The 17,914-nt window shown below is 37.5% G+C and overlaps 1 protein-coding gene across 1 annotated transcript in view; it reads left to right on the top strand.

The window, feature by feature from the left end:
* TES (testin LIM domain protein) overlaps positions 1-17,331 on the top strand; it is a 62,769-nt gene extending 45,438 nt beyond the window's left edge. Inside the window, exons 3-7 of the mRNA XM_055590315.1 lie at positions 4,191-4,443; positions 5,436-5,771; positions 7,070-7,285; positions 7,692-7,850; positions 16,077-17,331. Of these exons, the coding sequence (XP_055446290.1) occupies positions 4,191-4,443; positions 5,436-5,771; positions 7,070-7,285; positions 7,692-7,850; positions 16,077-16,265 (1,153 nt within the window). The 3' untranslated portion in view covers positions 16,266-17,331. The remainder of the gene's footprint in view (positions 1-4,190; positions 4,444-5,435; positions 5,772-7,069; positions 7,286-7,691; positions 7,851-16,076) is intronic.
* Positions 17,332-17,914: the final 583 nt, after the last annotated feature.

The raw sequence follows: 17,914 nt of genomic DNA, 5'->3' as shown, positions 1-17,914 counted from the left end.
TATATTAATTTTAAATACAAAAGACTTATTAATAAGCTTTTAATGATGCTAATACATTTTTATATGATCAATTTGAGCATGTGTAATTATGCATGCATAAGTTTCTCCCTTTCTGATGAATCCTTACCACTTGTATTTCTTTGAACTTTCTTATTGCTCTGATTAGTACCCAAGGAAAAATGAATGAAGTGGCAATGGCAAGATTTTTGCTTTCTTGCTTCAGATCCTAAAATGAATGCACTAAGTATGATGGATCCTGAGTGCTTGCTGACTTTTTTCCCCAGAAACCCTTTCTAAAGTCCTAATTCCTTTCTACAACTAAAATTACTTTAAATGTAATCAGAAGAAATGTTGATATGTATTGAATGTTTTCTGTATCCAATGAGAAGCAAACCTTTATCAGTTTCTGTTATTGTCCTTATTTTCCTTTTTACTTTAGGTTTTGTCTGAATATTTCCTAACCTCCTGAGTTAAACACTTAGCTTATTAATTTTTATTCTTCTTTCTAATTTGAGCATACCTTAACTATAATTTTCCTCTTCAGCATCTCTTTAGTTGTATTTCACAAGTTTCAGGAAGTAATAGTTTTGCTTTCTTTTTTCCTAAAATATTTTTTGTTTTAATTTATATTGTAATTCTTTTCTTTCAACATTTAATTTTTTAAGAGTCTTTTTTTAAAAGTACTTTTAAATGTTTTTGTTGATGATTTTTAACATAACTGCATTCTGTTCAGCTTATCTGGTTGATGATCTGTCCTTGAGACTTGCTCTATGGCATAGCAGATGTTTGATTTTTCAAAATGTTTCAAATAGTTGTAAAAAGAATGTATATTCTCCAATCACTGGATATAATGCTTTCATGTGTCTCTTAGGTCAGGCTTGATATTTGTGTTATTCAAATCTTTATCTCTAATTTTTTAAAATCTCACCATAATGATGGCTTTGTCCATTTGCTTCTTATAATGCATGAAAGTGAAAGTGAAGTTGCTCAGTCGTGTCCGACCCTCAGCGACCCCATGGACTGCAGCCTTCCAGGCTCCTCCGTCCATGGGATTTCCCAGGCAAGAGTACTGGAGTGGCATGCCATTGCCTTCTCCAATAGTTCTGTTATTTTTGCTTATATATGTTGAAGTTAGGTTATTAGGTGGTATTAAGTTAATTGTTATAGCAGAGAAGTGTTTTTTAAAATATTTGTTACTGTGAAGTGACTCTGATACTCATTAAGGGAAAAAGCCTTAATTGTATTCCCTAATATCATGGCTCAGTTGGTCAAGAATCCACCTGCAATGTGGGAGACCTGAGTTCGATCCTTGGGTTAGGATGATCCCTTGTAGAAGGGAAAGGCTACCCACTCCAGTATTCTGGCCTGGAGAATTCCATGGACTTAGTCCATGGGGTCACAAAGAGTTGGACACAACTGAGCAACTTTCACTTTCAATATATGTAACAATGTTTTGCTGGTATTTGCCAGGTTAATCTTTTTGCATCATCATACTTTTCATCCTTTCTATGTGGTTAAAATTTAAGTTTCTTAAACAGCATATAACTGTTTAAATATATCTACTTTGTTATATTATCTTCTGAAAGCCTTCATCTTTTAACTGGAGAAATGAGTCCATTTATTGTGACTGTTGATATGCTTAGATTATATCAACCATCTAATTTGTGCTTTCTACATGTCCTAAGTTCCCAAGTTTATTTTTCTCCAATCTTGTTTGACTAATTACATTTTCATATTTTCATCCCTTTTTGTCATAGTTAGAAATTACATTTCTTTCTTCAGTTATCTAGATATTTTAACATACATAGTTAACAACATCCAATGTTAATCTATTATCTTCAGTATCTTCCTGAACAATGTAAGGATATTAAAATGTTTTTTTAACTCTCAGATTCCTCCCTCTAACTTATATGCTATCATTGTCCTGTATTTTAGTTCCAGCTTATATTTTTAATCCCACAAATTCTTTCTACTCTCTGTTTTCCTCTGTCATCTTTGCCAGCTTCTGCTCCTGTACCAGGCTCCCTCCTGAGCCCTCATCTGCCTCTGTTCTTCTCTCAGGAGGTGAAAAGTGCTCTGTTCAAGTTATTCCCTGGCTTCTGAATTTATATTTTCCACCAGGCTACAGTTTCTAATAATAGATCTATATATCCTATAATCTACTTGATATCTTTACCCTGTTTTATAGGCATTTCAAACTTATTATTTCAGTTTGGATAGATTTCACCAACGTTTTCATCCCATACCTCAGTTCTATTCTTATTTGGCTTTTATGATCTAATAAATTACATTCCTTTTACAATCTTACTCATCCCAGAAACCTGGGTTCATTTTTTAACTGATTCTGTTTTCCCTTCATCAATGTATTCACAAGGCTTAATTTGTTTCACATTATTTGTTTAGTCACTCAGTCTTGTCCAACTCTTTGTACCCCATGGACTGTAGCCTGCCAGATTCCTCTGTCCATGGGTTTCCCAGGCAAGAATACTGGAGTTGGTTGTCATTTCCTTCTCCAGGGGATCTTCATGACCCAGAGATCCAATCCAGGTTTCCTGAGAGTCACCTCCATTGCAGGCAGATTGTTTTACCACTGAGCCACAAGGGAAGACCAGTTTCACATTAAGGATATCTTAAATTTGTCCCTTTCTTTTTATCTCCACTATCAGATACTTCAGTGCAAGCTATTACACATCTTACCCAGGCCAAAACAGTAACCATCCAAGATGTAAATTCCACTTTTGAAATAGCAGTAGAATCCCTGTTCCTTAGGACCTTGCAGACTGGATGCACCATTGACGTGTTAAGTGGTCTTCCTGCTTTAAGTTACATCTATCCCTAAGTCCTTCTCCATATGGCAGGTATTACAGTTTTTGAAAATGATAGATCTAATCATGTTATTCCATGACTTAAAAGCCTTCAGAGCCTCCTGATTGCTCTTACAGTGAAAGCCAGACTTCTTAATATGCCTCACAAGTAGTCCCTGCATGATCTCAGGCTTGCCTACCTTTCCAGCCTTGTCACTACCCAAGTTACTTAGCTCACTGTAGTCATACATACCAGACTTCTCTGATCATAGGGCCTAAGGGCGCATTCTCCTAATACAGGACGACCACGCATACTCTTTCTACCCAAAATGTCTGGAGGCTTTTCTTCTCCTGTCTTTACCTCTTCTCAAACACACACACACAGTTCACATTTCATTTTACACATCCTTCAGGTTTCAACCTAAATGTCACTTTCTTAGGATTAATGTTCTTATGGAGTCCTTTGCTCACCAGTTCCAAGTCAAAATTATATCCTCCCAAAGTAGTCTGTGATTATCACAAATGCATTTATAGGTATGTGTGTGTGTGTGTGTGTGTGTGTGTATTTGTTTAGTGTCTGTCTCCTCACCAGGTGGTAAGCATAAGTTCTAGACTGTCAGAGACTGGGCCTAATTATTTTCATCATTATGTCCTAGTATCAGGTACATTGCTTGGCACGTGGACACTCATATATGGTGCATAAATGAAAGATTACATGCTGCACCAGATTGGGGAAGGGAGATTGTGTCTTTCAACTATAAGAAGGGAAGAGACTTTATCTGTCTTTTTTACTTAAGGGAGCACAGGTTAGGTGGTCACTAAATGTTTTGAAGAAATAAAAGAAGGGGAAAGGAAAGGGAAAGGAAGAGAAAGGAAATGGAACATGAGAAAAGAGAGAAAAAGAAATTGGAAAGGGGACAGGAAAGAAAATGAAAAAAACTAATAAATCTTGGGTTACTGTCCTTGAGGAGAAAAGTTATATCAACTTCTTTATCTCTCACTTAGGGAAAAAAAAATAGGTAATGGCTGCTACCATGCAATAAAATATGAAAATGCTTTCTGTGATAGTTTTTGGTGATTTTGTTTTATTTGCATATCTGGTTGAGAGAATGAGAAATATCACATGGGGTTACCCTCAGCCATACTCCCTTGAGCATGCACTTTCTAATCAAAACCTTCTTCAAAGTCTTACAAAGCAAAGATGCATTTTTATGTCTCCTTACTTAAACTTATGTATAGCTACTTGTAATCCCCTCACCCTCACCTGTCATAAGACTTGACTTTGCATACCATTATAAGGAATATTTGTAAAAATATATTATGAACTATATATGTATGATTGATTAAGTATAATTAATCATTGCCTGCTTATCTCCAAAATTATAGAAAAATATGTCGTAACTGCAAGTGTGGCCAAGAAGAGCATGATGTCCTCTTGAGCAATGAAGAGGATCGAAAAGTGGGGAAACTTTTTGAAGACACCAAGTACACCACCCTGATTGCAAAGCTAAAATCAGATGGAATTCCCATGTATAAACGCAATGTTATGATACTGACCAATCCAGTTGCTGCCAAGAAGAATGTCTCCATCAATACAGTTACCTACGAATGGGCTCCTCCTGTCCAGAATCAGGCATTGGTAAATAATAAGGGGGAGGGAAGTCCCTTTATTACAGTTCCTAGGCTACTTATTTAGGGCAGTTCTTTTAGTGACCTAATTGACCTCAGGTCTGTTATTTTTTGGGGTTCCCATTACCTTGACTTCCAACTCCTATTGGACTTTTGGAAGTAAGATTAGATATCTCATAGAATTTTTCTCACTACATAGATAATCGGTGTTAACCTTTTCAAAGAAATGGCATGACATTTTCAGTAATTAAATGAAAAACATGTTTTGTATAAAGCTAGTAACTTCTTTGTTACTTTTGGGAAGATTTTTCTTAAGATGGTTAAAAAAATCTAAAGAATAGAATTTCTTTCAATTTTTTGTAACTCAAAAGGCGGTCAACACTATATTTCTTTTACTATATAAGGCAAAAAAAAAAAAAAACAATTTTGTGTCAAGCTCCTTCCACTAATATAATAACTAGATGAGACATTTGGAAATCTTTTAAGACGGTTAGTTAAATCATGAGAATGAATCTTGTGATATCATTTTCTTATAGGATACTGATGATCCTTAGGCCATTCTGAACATGTGGCTTAAAAAAATTGTTTTCTTTTGCAGTTATACAGTTGTATTTTTGTTTGTTTGGGGGGCTTTGTTTTTTTATGAATTTTATTGGAGTATAGTTGATTTACAATGTTGTGTTAGTTTCAGGTGTATAGCAAAGTAATTTTAGCACAAGTAAACATTAGTAACCCAAGTCTTTACAAAGTGAAAAAAAAAGCTTTGCTTTCATGAAGAAAAAAATGTGTTCATATTTACTGACTAAATCTATTTATTGCCCCGTTTTTAATGTGTTTTTTAATATATTAACATCTCAAGATAACTTGTATTATGAAGATCAATTGTTAATAATGGATGAAACTGAATTATTCAGTAATTTGATTCCAATGAGTGTTATACAGTATCGTTTGTCTGATGGCCAAGGCATCTCCCAGTTAACACTGGTCTCCTTTGTGGTCTAGGCCAGGCAGTACATGCAAATGCTGCCCAAAGAGAAGCAGCCGGTGGCAGGCTCAGAGGGGGCACAGTACCGGAAGAAGCAGTTGGCAAAGCAACTCCCTGCCCATGACCAGGACCCTTCAAAATGCCACGAGTTATCTCCCAAAGAGGTGAAGGAGATGGAGCAGTTTGTGAAGAAATACAAGAGTGAGGCTCTGGGAGTAGGAGATGTCAAACTCCCCCGTGACATGAACACTCAAGGCCCCAACAAAGTGTACATTCCTGGAGGGGACAGAAGCACCACGACAGCAGTGGGGGCCATGGAGGACAAATCAGCGGAGCACAAAAGAACTCAGTATGTAAGTAAAGCAGTCATGATGTTAGCCCATTTGGTACATTTTACAGGTTCATTCCATTTCTTTGAAATGTGGGAGACTGGTGGGGGAAGTTGCATTCCTCTGTTTCCAGAAGGGATCCCGTAGATGAGGGAAGTAAATTGAGTTATAATTTCAGTTTAGGCTTATTTTAGAGAATTATCATGTATCATGTTTGAAACCTTGGTCTAAAGCCAAGTTTTCTGATTATCTGTTGCCAAAGATAATTACAAGTGTTATGTGTACACAGCAGTTAACATGGTGTCATGCTGGAATAAAACATACAATCTAGAATCTGTTTCTAAACATAATTTTGGTGTTAATTGTTTCTCTCTTCCCATAAATAATAATATATGCTTAGGTTAATTCGGTTTTGCTCGTGTGAACATGCATAAAATTCAAACTTCAACATGTGGATATATAGTCAATCATACTTTTTAAAAATGTCTTATGGACTCTGTGGGAGAGGGAGAGGGTGGGAAGATTTGGGAGAATGGCATTGAAACATGTAAAATATCATGTATGAAATGAGTTGCCAGTCCAGGTTCGATGCACGATACTGGATGCTTGGGGCTGGTGCACTGGGACGACCCAGAGGGATGGAATGGGGAGGGAGGAGGGAGGAGGGTTCAGGATGGGGAACACATGTATACCTGTGGTGGATTCATTTTGATATTTGGCAAAACTAATACAGTTATGTAAAGTTTAAAAATAAAATAAAATTTAAAAAAAATTAAGAAAAAAAAATAAATAAAATAAAATGGAAAAAAAAAAAAAATGTCTCCTAAGACAGGGAAATTGAAGTCATTTTTATGCCTTGAAAGTAGAAGAAAATTGTGACACAGATGAACCAAAAATAAGAACTAAACTTACTGTTATGTATTTCTCATAGATCCTGTTAGCACATCAACCAACCAGGCTTAGTCCTGTATTAAAACAAAACAGAAAAAAAAAATGATAGAATAAGTTTTAAGGTAATCATTTTTGAGAGAACTACTTAAAACTGAAGTGAAAATTACTATTAGCCTTTTTCCATAAGCAACTTTGATTCAGTAAACAGTGCTCTGTTACATATTGGATGCAAGAATTACATTTGGAGAACCTAGAGAAAGCCAAGAGATTCCTTTTCACAAATACTAACACCATACTGCCTATATGGACAAATTACTAATTTCAGTAGAAATTATTTCTCTTGGAAGTGGTTTCTCTGAATTCTACTGGAACTGTTGATGAGACGCGCCGGTCTTGGATGACTAGATTGTTTTGGCTGGTTTCCCTTTCAGTCCTGCTACTGCTGCAAACTGAGTATGAAGGAGGGAGACCCAGCCATCTATGCTGAAAGGGCCGGATACGATAAACTGTGGCACCCAGCTTGTTTCGTCTGCAGTACCTGCCATGAACTCCTGGTTGACATGATTTATTTCTGGAAGAATGGCAAGCTGTACTGTGGCAGACATTACTGTGACAGTGAGAAACCCCGGTGTGCTGGCTGTGATGAGGTATGTTCTCTAGGGCCACCCGCATGCAGGCTCCCTTTTGCGTCTTCCTATGGTTCCCTCACCATGCTAACCAGGCCTCCCTTAGCAAGAAAGCAGAATGAATTAAGCCAGTATTGTGTGCTTTATTTACATCCAAAGAAGTTGAATGAAAAAAACATTTCAGTCATTCTGAATGCCCATGTTAATTGTGTTGACAAATGAAGACTGTCCAGATACCTAAAACATTGATTTGAACTAAACCAAGTAATCATCCAAGTTCAAGCTTTAGGTTATCCTCAGACTTCAAGCCCCTGAAAGTAGACTGATGTTCCTTGTGGATCTAAATCTGTTGTCTAAAGAACCTAGCTTGGTCATTTGAAGCAAAAAGGAAAAAACATGATTGATCTTATTTTTATCCTCTTCCTAGCTGATATTCAGTAACGAGTATACCCAGGCAGAAAACCAAAACTGGCATCTGAAACACTTCTGCTGCTTTGACTGTGACAACATCCTAGCTGGGGAAATATATGTGATGGTCAATGACAAGCCTGTGTGCAAACCCTGTTATGTGAAGAACCACGCTGAGGTAAGAGACACCTTGGGATTCGGTAGCCTTGACCTGCTTTATTTAGGTCTCTTACGAAGGAGAAACAGAAAGTACTGCTCTCAAATAGGAAACAGGTGAACTCTACCATAGGGTGTTAAAATCCAGGTAATTAAAAAACAGTACATGCGTTGACTAGGATGAACCACCTCAAGGTTCTGTATATGCAGTTTATACTATAAAGTGCTACTTGATAGCCAAATCTCCACCAAAAAAATTCCTTAATGGGAGTAAGATTGATTGATTCTCATCATACAGATGAGCTTTCACTTAAATTAAGGTTTTTAGAGACTGTTCATATGCCTTAGCTCTATTTGAATGTTTATAAATTTCTGTTCATGTTACCAGATCACGCACTGTGGCTTTGTTTTCGCTACTTGGAGATTGTACAGTGCCCTTTCTTAAACCCTCACTGAATTAATATATATGTGAAACAAAATTTCAGAACAAAATTTGGCTTGCATGTTTATTTGCATAAGCCAAACATTCAAATATTTCATGTGAAAGTATATATATGTGTATGTATACACACACAGAGACACACACATATGTGTATATGTATAAAATCGACCATGCTAACACAGAGCGTCTATTGCATGATGGCCCAGAGATAGATAAAGAGTTGACCATATATGGTAAAACTTATAATCCAGGAATATTAAAAGGATAGATGTTTACTTTATATGCAGGTAAATAAGTACTAAAGATCTCCCTGAACTATCAACTAGAGGAGACTCCTGGCTGAGGAATATAATGACATATTTATATAGTTCTAGAAGTATGATATTATTAAATATGAAAATAAGGTTAAGAAGTTTTGGTGTCAGTGCCAGTTTTCAACATTTACCCATTGCCCTCAGATATAATCTATCAGCCATCATTTTCTATCAACTCTGCCTCATCAATGTATCTCAGGTTCTCACAGTTACAACTATTCCACTTCAGAGCTTTATTTTTTGTCATATTATTATAGCGACCTCAAATTTGGCCTCCCCACTTCCATTCTTCTTGTTCAAAGCTACCTTCCATAATGATGGAAGATAATCCTTCTAAAATGAAAACCTGATCATTAAGCCTTTACTTGATAGATCCAGCCCCTTCTTAGCTATCCAGCCACTTTTACTAGTTGTTCAGTCGAGTCCAACTCTTTGTGACCCTGTGGACTGCAGCAGGCCAGGCTTCCCTACTAGTTATCTAACCCAAATCATACCATTTCCCAAGTTACCTGCATTTCATAGTTGATACTGTTCTTTGTCTTCTGCTAACACTCATTCCTTTGTCTGATATATCTTCCTATTCTGTTTTTATTTATTTTTGGCTGTGCCACGTGGCTTGTGGGATCTTAGTTCCCTGACCAGGGATCAAACCCAGGCCCCTGGCAGTAAAATCACCAGGTCCTAACCACTGGGTTGCCAGAAGATCCCCTGCCTGTTTTACCTGATTATGCCTGCACACTCCTCCAGACTCAATTTAAGCTTAACTTTTTCAGAACACCTTTCCCGATTCCCTACCCATGTTCCACCCCTTTCTCTCTGGCTAGGCAGGATGTCTCTATTCCCTTGGGGTTCTTTGTGTACTTACCCACATGTGTGATTGTCAATATCACACCTCTGTCTCTTCCACCAGACTGGAAATAGCTGGAGCATAGAGCTTCCCTCTATTTCCATGCCCTCAATGTCTGCACTTAGGAAATATTTGAGTGACTGACTTGTGTTTTAATATTTCTCATTTTCTGTGAGGGTCAGCATGGACCCTCCTTATATCTGAGGATAAGATGTTGAATCACTATGCAGTCTAATAGATCATTTAGCTTAAAAAAATGCTTCTTTGAATGTAGTTGCAACAGTTTCTCTACGGAAGAGGGTTATCATAATAAGCAATTCACTGTATGGTGTGTTACCTTGGCCTCAAGGACTAGAATGTAAACTCCATGAGGGCAGGGATTTTGTCTGCTGCTTTTCTGTACTATTTTCAACACTAGAACAACACAGTAGGCACTCATGTTTGTGGAATAAAGCTTTTAACAGATGAAGCTACTTTGTTATTAATACAAGCTTCTCTCCATTACGTTGCTGTAGTTATTGGAGAGGAATAACTACAGAGAGAATGCAGGAAACTCTAAATTATTTAGCTTTATAATATAGCATGATTTATTTTAGAAGGTGTACTTTCTCAATAAGATACACTGTTGCCATGTGCTTAATACTAAAATGAATATTTATCGCCTGAACAAAACTTAGGTGATAGCAGCATGCTAAAGGATTTAAAAATTGGAAGATTGTCTAGTTCTGGGCATTGATCTGCTTAGATCTTTTAATTTTAAAAAGAAAAAAAAAGAAGTGAGAATATAAATTATTTTTAGACCTAAAGTGAAAACCTCAACTCAAAAAAGGACTTTTCTGAAGAAAAGATTAACCTGGAAGGAGGAAAGTGGGAAATACACTTAGTTTGTCTCTGCATGGTCTCTGGAATTCCGGTCTCAAATGGCCACCCCAAGATTTCACATCTCTGAGATTTCACAGGACCCTCCTGCTAGAAAGCAAGCGTCATTATCAATTTTTTAATTTTATAATGTATATACAAATGAAGTAGGAGGAATTGAAGGAAATAATAACATATTGGATTATTAGCTTTAATTAAGAATTCAGGATAATCAAATATCAAGCATAAAGTGGTGTATGAAGTCCATCAACTCCCTGACCAGTCCTGGAGTCTCCAGACCCTTAGTTGAGACCTGGGCAGCTTTCAGATTTATGAAGAATTAGGGATAGGGATCCGGAGAAGGCAATGGCAACCCACTCCAGTGTTCTTGCCTGGAGAAACCCAGGGACAGGGGAGCCTGGTGGCTGCCGTCTATGGGGTTGCAGAGAGTTGGACACAACTGAAGCGACTTAGGAGCAGCAGCAGGGATAGGGATTGGTACTTTTTACCTGGGGACACGTCAGATTTAGGGATGAATGGCAATCAAATTATTAATAAACATAAATTTTCTGAAGCCCACAAACCCTACATTCTATGCTATTTCAGTTCAGTCACTCAGACATGTCTGACTCTTTGCCACTCCATGAACTGCAGCACGCCAGGCCTCCCTGTCCATCACCAACTCCCAGAGTTTATGCAAACTCATGTCCATTGAGTCGGTGATGCCATCCAACCATCTCATCCTCTGTCATCCCTTTCTCCTCCTGCCTTCAGTCTTTCCCAGCTTCAGGGTCTTTTCAAATGAGTCAGCTCTTCGCATCAGGTGGCCAAAGTATTGGAGTTTCAGCTTCAGCATCACTCCTTCCAATGAACACCCAGGACTGATCTCCTTTAGAATGGACTGGTGGGATCTCCTTGCAGTCCAAGGGACTCTCAAGAGTCTTCTCCAACACCACAGTTCAAAAGCATCAATTCTTCAACTCTCAGCTTTCTTTATAGTCCAACTCTCACATCCATACATGACCACTGGAAAAATCATAGCCTTGACTAGACGGACTTTTGTTGGCAAAGTAATGTCTCTGCATTTTAACATGCTGTCTAGGTTGGTCATAACTTTCCTTCCAAGGAGTAAGCGTCTTTTAATTTCATGGCTGCAGTCACCATCTGCAGTGATTTTGGAGCCCCATAAAATAAAGTCAGCGACTGTTTGCACTCTTTCCCCATCTGTTTGCCATGAAGTGATGGGACCAGATGCCATGATCTTAGTTTTCTGAATGTTGAGCTTTAAGCCAACTTTTTCACTCTCCTCTTTCACTTTCATCAAGAGGTGCTTTAGTTCTTCACTTTCTGCCATAAGGGTGGTGTCATCTGTATATCTGAGGTTATTGAGATTTCTCCCTGCAGTCTTGATTCCAGCTTGTGCTTCTTCCAGCCCAGCATTTCTCATTATGTACTCTGCATAGAAGTTAAATAAGCAGGGTGACAATATACAGCCTTGATGTACCCCTTTTCCTATTTGGAACCAGTCTGTTGTTCCATGTCCAGTTCTAACTGTTGCTTCCTGACCTGCATACCGGTTTTGGAAGAGGCAGGTCAGGTGGTCTGGTATTCCCATCTCTTTCAGAATTTTCCACAGTTTATGGTGATCCACACAGTCAAAGGCTTTGGCATAGTCAATAAAGCAGAAATAGATGTTTTTCTGGAACTCTCTTGCTTTTTCGATGATCCAGCAGATGTTGGCAATTTGATCTCTGGTTCCTCTGCCTTTTCTTAAACCAGCTTTAACATTTGGAAGTTCATGGTTCACATGTTGCTGAAGCCTGGTTTGGAGAATTTTGAGCATTACTTTACTAGCATGTGAGATGAGTGCAATTGTGCGGTAGTTTGAACATTCTTTGGCATTGCCTTTCTTTGGGATTAGAATGAAAACGGACCTTTTCCAGTCCTGTGGCCACTCTGAGTTTTCCAAATTTGCTGGCATATTGAGTGCAGCACTTTCAGAGCATCATCTTTTAGAATTTGAAATAGCTCAACTGGAATTCCATCACCTCCACTAGCTTTGTTTGTAGTGATGCTTCCTAAGGTCCACTTGACTTCACATTTCAGGATGTCTGGCTCTAATTGAGTGTGAGTGATCACACCATTATGATTATCTGGGTCATGAAGATCTTTTTTGTATAGTTCTGTGTATTCTTGCCACCTCTTCTTAATATCTTCTGCTTCTGTTAGGTCCATACCTTTTCTGTCCTTTATTGAACTCATCTTTGCAGGCTTCCCTGGTGGTTCAGATGGTAAAGCATCTGCCTACAATGTGGGAGACCCAGATTTGATCCCTGGGTCAGGAAGATCCTCTGAAGAAGGAAATGGCAACCCACCCCAGTACTCTTGCCTGGAAAATCCCATGGATGGAGGAGCGTGGTAGGCTATACTCCATGGGATCACAAAGAGTTGGACACAACTGAGCTACTTCAGTTTCACTTTGCATGAAATGTTCTCTTGGTATCTCTAATTTTCATGAAGAGATCTCTAGTCTTTGCCATTCTATTGCTTTCCTCTATTTCTTTGCATTGATCACTGAGGAGCTATTTGTAAGGCCTCCTCAGACAGTCATTTTGCTTTTTTGCATTTCTTTTTCTTGGGGATGGTCTTGATTCCTGTCTCCTGTACAATGTCACGAACTTCCATCCATAGTTAATCAGGCACTCTGCCTATCAGATCTAGTCCCTTAAATCTATTTCTCACTTCCACTGTATAGTCATAAGGGATTTAATTTAGGTCATACCTGAATGGTCTAGTGGTTTTCCCCACTTTCTACAATTTAAGTCTGAATTTGGCAACAAGGAGTTCATGATCCGAGCCACAGTCAGTTCCTGGTCTCGTTTTTGCTGACTGTATAGAGCTTCTCCATCTTTGGCTGCAAAGAATATAATCCATCTGATTTTGGTGTTGACCATCTGGTGATGTCCATGTGTAGAGTCTTCTTTTGTGTTGTTGGAAGAGGGTGTTTGCTATGTGTTCTCTTGGCAGAACTCTATTAACCTTTGCCCTGGTTCATTCTGTACTCCAAGGCCAAATTTGCCTGTTACTGCTATTTAGTATGTTAAATCTTTTTACCAAAACAGTTTCCTTAATTGTACATAGAACAGTAGTTACCACTTTTTTAAAATTGCAGTGAATACGTGAGTTTTGAAAGATTATAAAATGATCTAAAAATATTATTAAAGGGCTGAGATACAGAGGGTAGATCGTGATCTAAAATCAGGGGAATAAAAAATTGAGTGTGAAAGCAACAAATGGCTACATTCTAAATGAATTACAAAGCTATAAAAATGAATTTATACAAAAGCAATTGCTTGCATGGTGCAGCTTCAGATTAGGAGTCATTGTAATCAAAACAGTCATTTTTGTTGTATTTAGGATCGATCATGCAAAGATCTCCCCTGCTTCTTAGGGAAGACTGGGTTAACATAAACTGTGAGATAAGCAGTTACAGTCTCTATAATTAGAAACCTTGTAGTTATCTAAAAATATAGAAAGTATTACTATATTGCAGGTCTGAAATGGATATCTGTACCAAGGCCTCACACCACATGCTAAATCAATTCACCCAGTGAGTGACAGTCACACACCTGTGACCCTCCTCATCCCATCCACCTTCATCACACAGGAATTCCTGACAATCACATTAAGAGACCAAGAGTGCAGAAGATTAGCCACTTTTATGTAATGCTGGACAATCTTACTGGTTTCTTCATTTGTTATAAAATATTTAAAAGAAAAATATTAGTTTCATTCATAACACATATAAACAAGAAAGGCATATGAACTATCTAATGTTTTGGAGCTCTCAGTTGGGTAGTTTTGTCTTCTGCTGTAATAATGCCAGTTATTCATTTATTTTCTTGCTAAACATGTTCAGCTAAAGAAGAAAATTATGTGTGTTTGCGGGTATGGACGTGTTGTTGGAAGAGGGTGTTTGCTATGACAGAGTTAACATACATGTATACTGAATGGCATATGGAATATAAGTGCTAATATTCCATGATATTTGATCTTACATAAATTATGACATGACAGAAGAGATATTTTTAGTGCACACTAATTATTCTCAAACACTGTCAGTATTTTTGATTGAGTCCTGAATTACTTTGAACATAGTTTTCACTTGTGTGTGCTAAGTCACTTCAGTCGTGTCCGACTCTTTGTGACCCCGTGGACCATAGCCCACCAGGCTCCTCTGTCCATGGGATTCTCCAGGCACAAATACTGGAGTGGGTTGCCATTCCCTTCTCCAGATTTTCACTTACTGCTGTCTAGAAATTAGTAGTGTTAATCATCTCATATGTCATAGGTAAGACTGGTAAAATTATCACTTCAGAGCTTTAGTGAATGAGGAAAAAATCTTTTTTAAAAAGACTATTTTTTAGAGCAGTTTTAGGTTTATAACAAAATTAAGAGGGAACTACAGAGATTTTTCCCATATATTCCCTACTCCCACACATGCATTACCTTATGCATTATCAACATCACTCACTAGAGTGGTACATTTTTTAACAGGGATGAATCTACATGGACATATCATAATCACCCAAAGTCCGTAGTTTAGCTTCGAGTTCACTCTTGATGTTGTGTATTCTCTGGTTTGGACAAATGGCATATATCCATCATTGTAATATCATACAGAATATTTTTACTGGCCTATACGCCCTCTGTGCTCTGCCTGTTCATCTCTTCAAGCTGCCTGTCTTCTACTCCATACCCCTAGCAACCAGTGATCTTTTTATTTTCTCCCTAGTTTTGCCTTTGCTAGAATGTCATATAGTTGGAAGCATACAGCATATAGCTTTTCCACATTAGCTTCTTTCACTTAGTAATGTGCATTTAAGTTTCCTCCATGGCTTGATAGCTCATATCTTTTTAGCTCTGACTAGTATGAATGTAGAGACTTCCCTGGTGGCTCAGACGGTAAAAGCATCTGCCTACAATGCGGGAGACCCGGGTTCGGTCCCTGGGTTGGGAAGATCCCCTGGAGAAGGAAATGGCAACCCACTCCAGTATTCTTGCCTGGAAAATCCCATGGACAGAGGAGCCTGGCAGGCTACAGTCCATGGGGTCGCAAAGAGTCAGACATGACTGAGTGACTTCACTTGAGTATGAATGTATTATAGATTCTTTATCCATTTACCCACTGATGGACATCCTGGGTGATTCCAGATTTTGGCAGTTACAATTAAAGCATCATGTGCAGGTTTCTTTGTGGACATAAGTTTTCAAGTCATTTAGATAAATACCAAAGAGCATGACTACTGGAGTATATAATTAAAGTATGCTTAGTTTTATTATAAGAAACTGCCAAACTGTCTTCCACATGAGTTGAAACATTTTGCATTCCCACCAGCAATGGATGAGAGTTCCTATTGTTCTTGCCAGCATCTGTGATATAGGAAAAATCATAAAACTTAAAAAAAAAAAACTGCTAACATACAATCTAATAGATACAATGGAACCCAACACACTGCTTTGGAACTTCAAGACTTTCTGCCTTGAACACCCATGGCTTATCTTAGAAGCATCAAGTGCTGTTTGGACTTCACCTATTTCTCACATGCTCCACATATAACTATGAAGGTTAACTAGAAGGTCATTCTCAGTTGTGTATCTTTAAGGTTGTCATTCTTGGTTTATTTTGCCATCTAAAGAAATGCGCTGTTTGTTCTAACGTGAAAATGTTATCATCACAGTTTGATCTCTCATCCTCTTCTCTTCTTTGTATAACTGTCTTAACAGGTATGTCAAGGATGCCACAATGCCATTGATCCCGAAGTGCAGCGAGTGACCTATAACAACTTTAGCTGGCACGCATCCACAGAGTGCTTTCTGTGCTCCTGCTGCAGCAAGTGTCTCATTGGGCAGAAGTTCATGCCCGTAGAAGGGATGGTTTTCTGCTCCGTGGAGTGTAAGAAGATGATGTCTTAAGAGGAGAGCACCAAGCAATATTGAGCCCTAGCTATCCAGAGTGGTCTGCATTTCTACTGTAAAATGCAATTTGGAAAAATAAAAGGAAAAAAAAAACTATAATGGAAACCAGGAAATTTTGTTCAGTATTTTTCTTTGATGTTTTTCCTAACCAAATTTTTGTATCTCAATTTTTAAAACCTGCTTTAAGCATTTAATTTTTAAAATGGTAAAGAATTTTACCTTTCTTTGGCTTTCCAGATGTAAAATCTTCTGAGTTGAAAGCTTGAGTTTAATGTCTTCATATTCCTACCTTCTTTGTGCCAAACACAATATATATGAAACACTTAAAAGTTAGTGTTTGAATGGAAAGATGAGCATTTCATGTTCTATATTCTGTTTCCCTTCTTGTATAAAATGAAAAGGAAATTAAACTTGCCCTAATGCCAAGGCTGTACTTTTATTGCCTCATCTTATTCGCTGAATTTTGTAGTGATACACAGTGAATTCTTTTGACAGAGAAAATAGAAATGCAGCATAGTATGAAGAACCGTTATCATTTTAATGTCTATGCATTTGCTATTTCCTAACGTAGGCAGAGATGGCTTTACTGCATATCTCTCTTTTTTTTTTTAATCTGCTCTACCTCTCAGTATCCTCTTTGTAAGCTGATGACCTCCATTTGTGGCCTTGAATATTTTATTGTCACGTGTGGCTTCCACACTTTTTACTTCTATAGATGATTTTTGGCAAGCCACTCATTTATGTTATATTTTCAATCCAAAGAACATATATACTTTTTTGTATCCAAGAAACTATAACTTGTACTCTTTGCACTTGGCTGTGTGGTTTGAATAGACTTTTTGCACGGTTTCCGTTCTTTTCTAATGGATACTGTCCTATGATATGGTGACTGTTTGTGGATATATAACAAATGTCTTCTTTGCCTGTATACTTCCTTCCTTAGGTATTTCTAATGTTTATTTTTCCTTTTCTACTTCCATACAAAGCTATGCACTATGAAAATTAAATGGAATGAATGATATTTGTATTATTATTCAAAATAAAGTCTCTTTCACTGTAATAATTATACCTTTATTTTTTGTATCTTCATTTGAGAGCCAAAAAGTCCTTCTGCAATTAAGCATTTGTTACAGCAGGGGGCAGTGTTTCCAAGGATAAAAAATAACCTGACAAATAAGGGCTACTTCCTGACAGAACAGAAACTAGACTTTTCATTATGGTGAAGGGATAAGTTTTATGAAACTTCATAATAAGTGAAAGCATTTAAATAGTTGGTTTTCAAGTCATGCACGAGTATTTTCTTTCAGAAAAAAGAGTGTCATTTTAATTGACGTCAGGAAAGCTACATTATTTTCAGGTAAGTCTAACAAGTGTTAACTCTTATACTCAAACTGCAACTCTGGATTTCTATGAATTTTTTTCACAGCAGCCTATTGTGAAAAAGGAAGCAAATGTGGAATAGTTGCAGCTTTGTTCTTCCTAATATTAGCAGGTTATGAGGTTTTGGTTTTTTTTTTTTTTTTTCCCTTAGTCTAAAGTATTTGTCACAGTAGAAGTAACACTTTTCTCTGACACATACCCACGATAATTTGATTATTTTTGAGCTCATATTTGTTTGGCTAATAGTGTTTCTCCTAAATTTTATA

This window comes from Bubalus kerabau, chromosome 8, assembly GCF_029407905.1.
Source record: "Bubalus kerabau isolate K-KA32 ecotype Philippines breed swamp buffalo chromosome 8, PCC_UOA_SB_1v2, whole genome shotgun sequence".
Taxonomy (NCBI): domain Eukaryota; kingdom Metazoa; phylum Chordata; class Mammalia; order Artiodactyla; family Bovidae; genus Bubalus; species Bubalus kerabau.
Note: the sequence above shows the minus strand (reverse complement) of the source record. Positions and strands in the feature narration are given on the sequence as shown.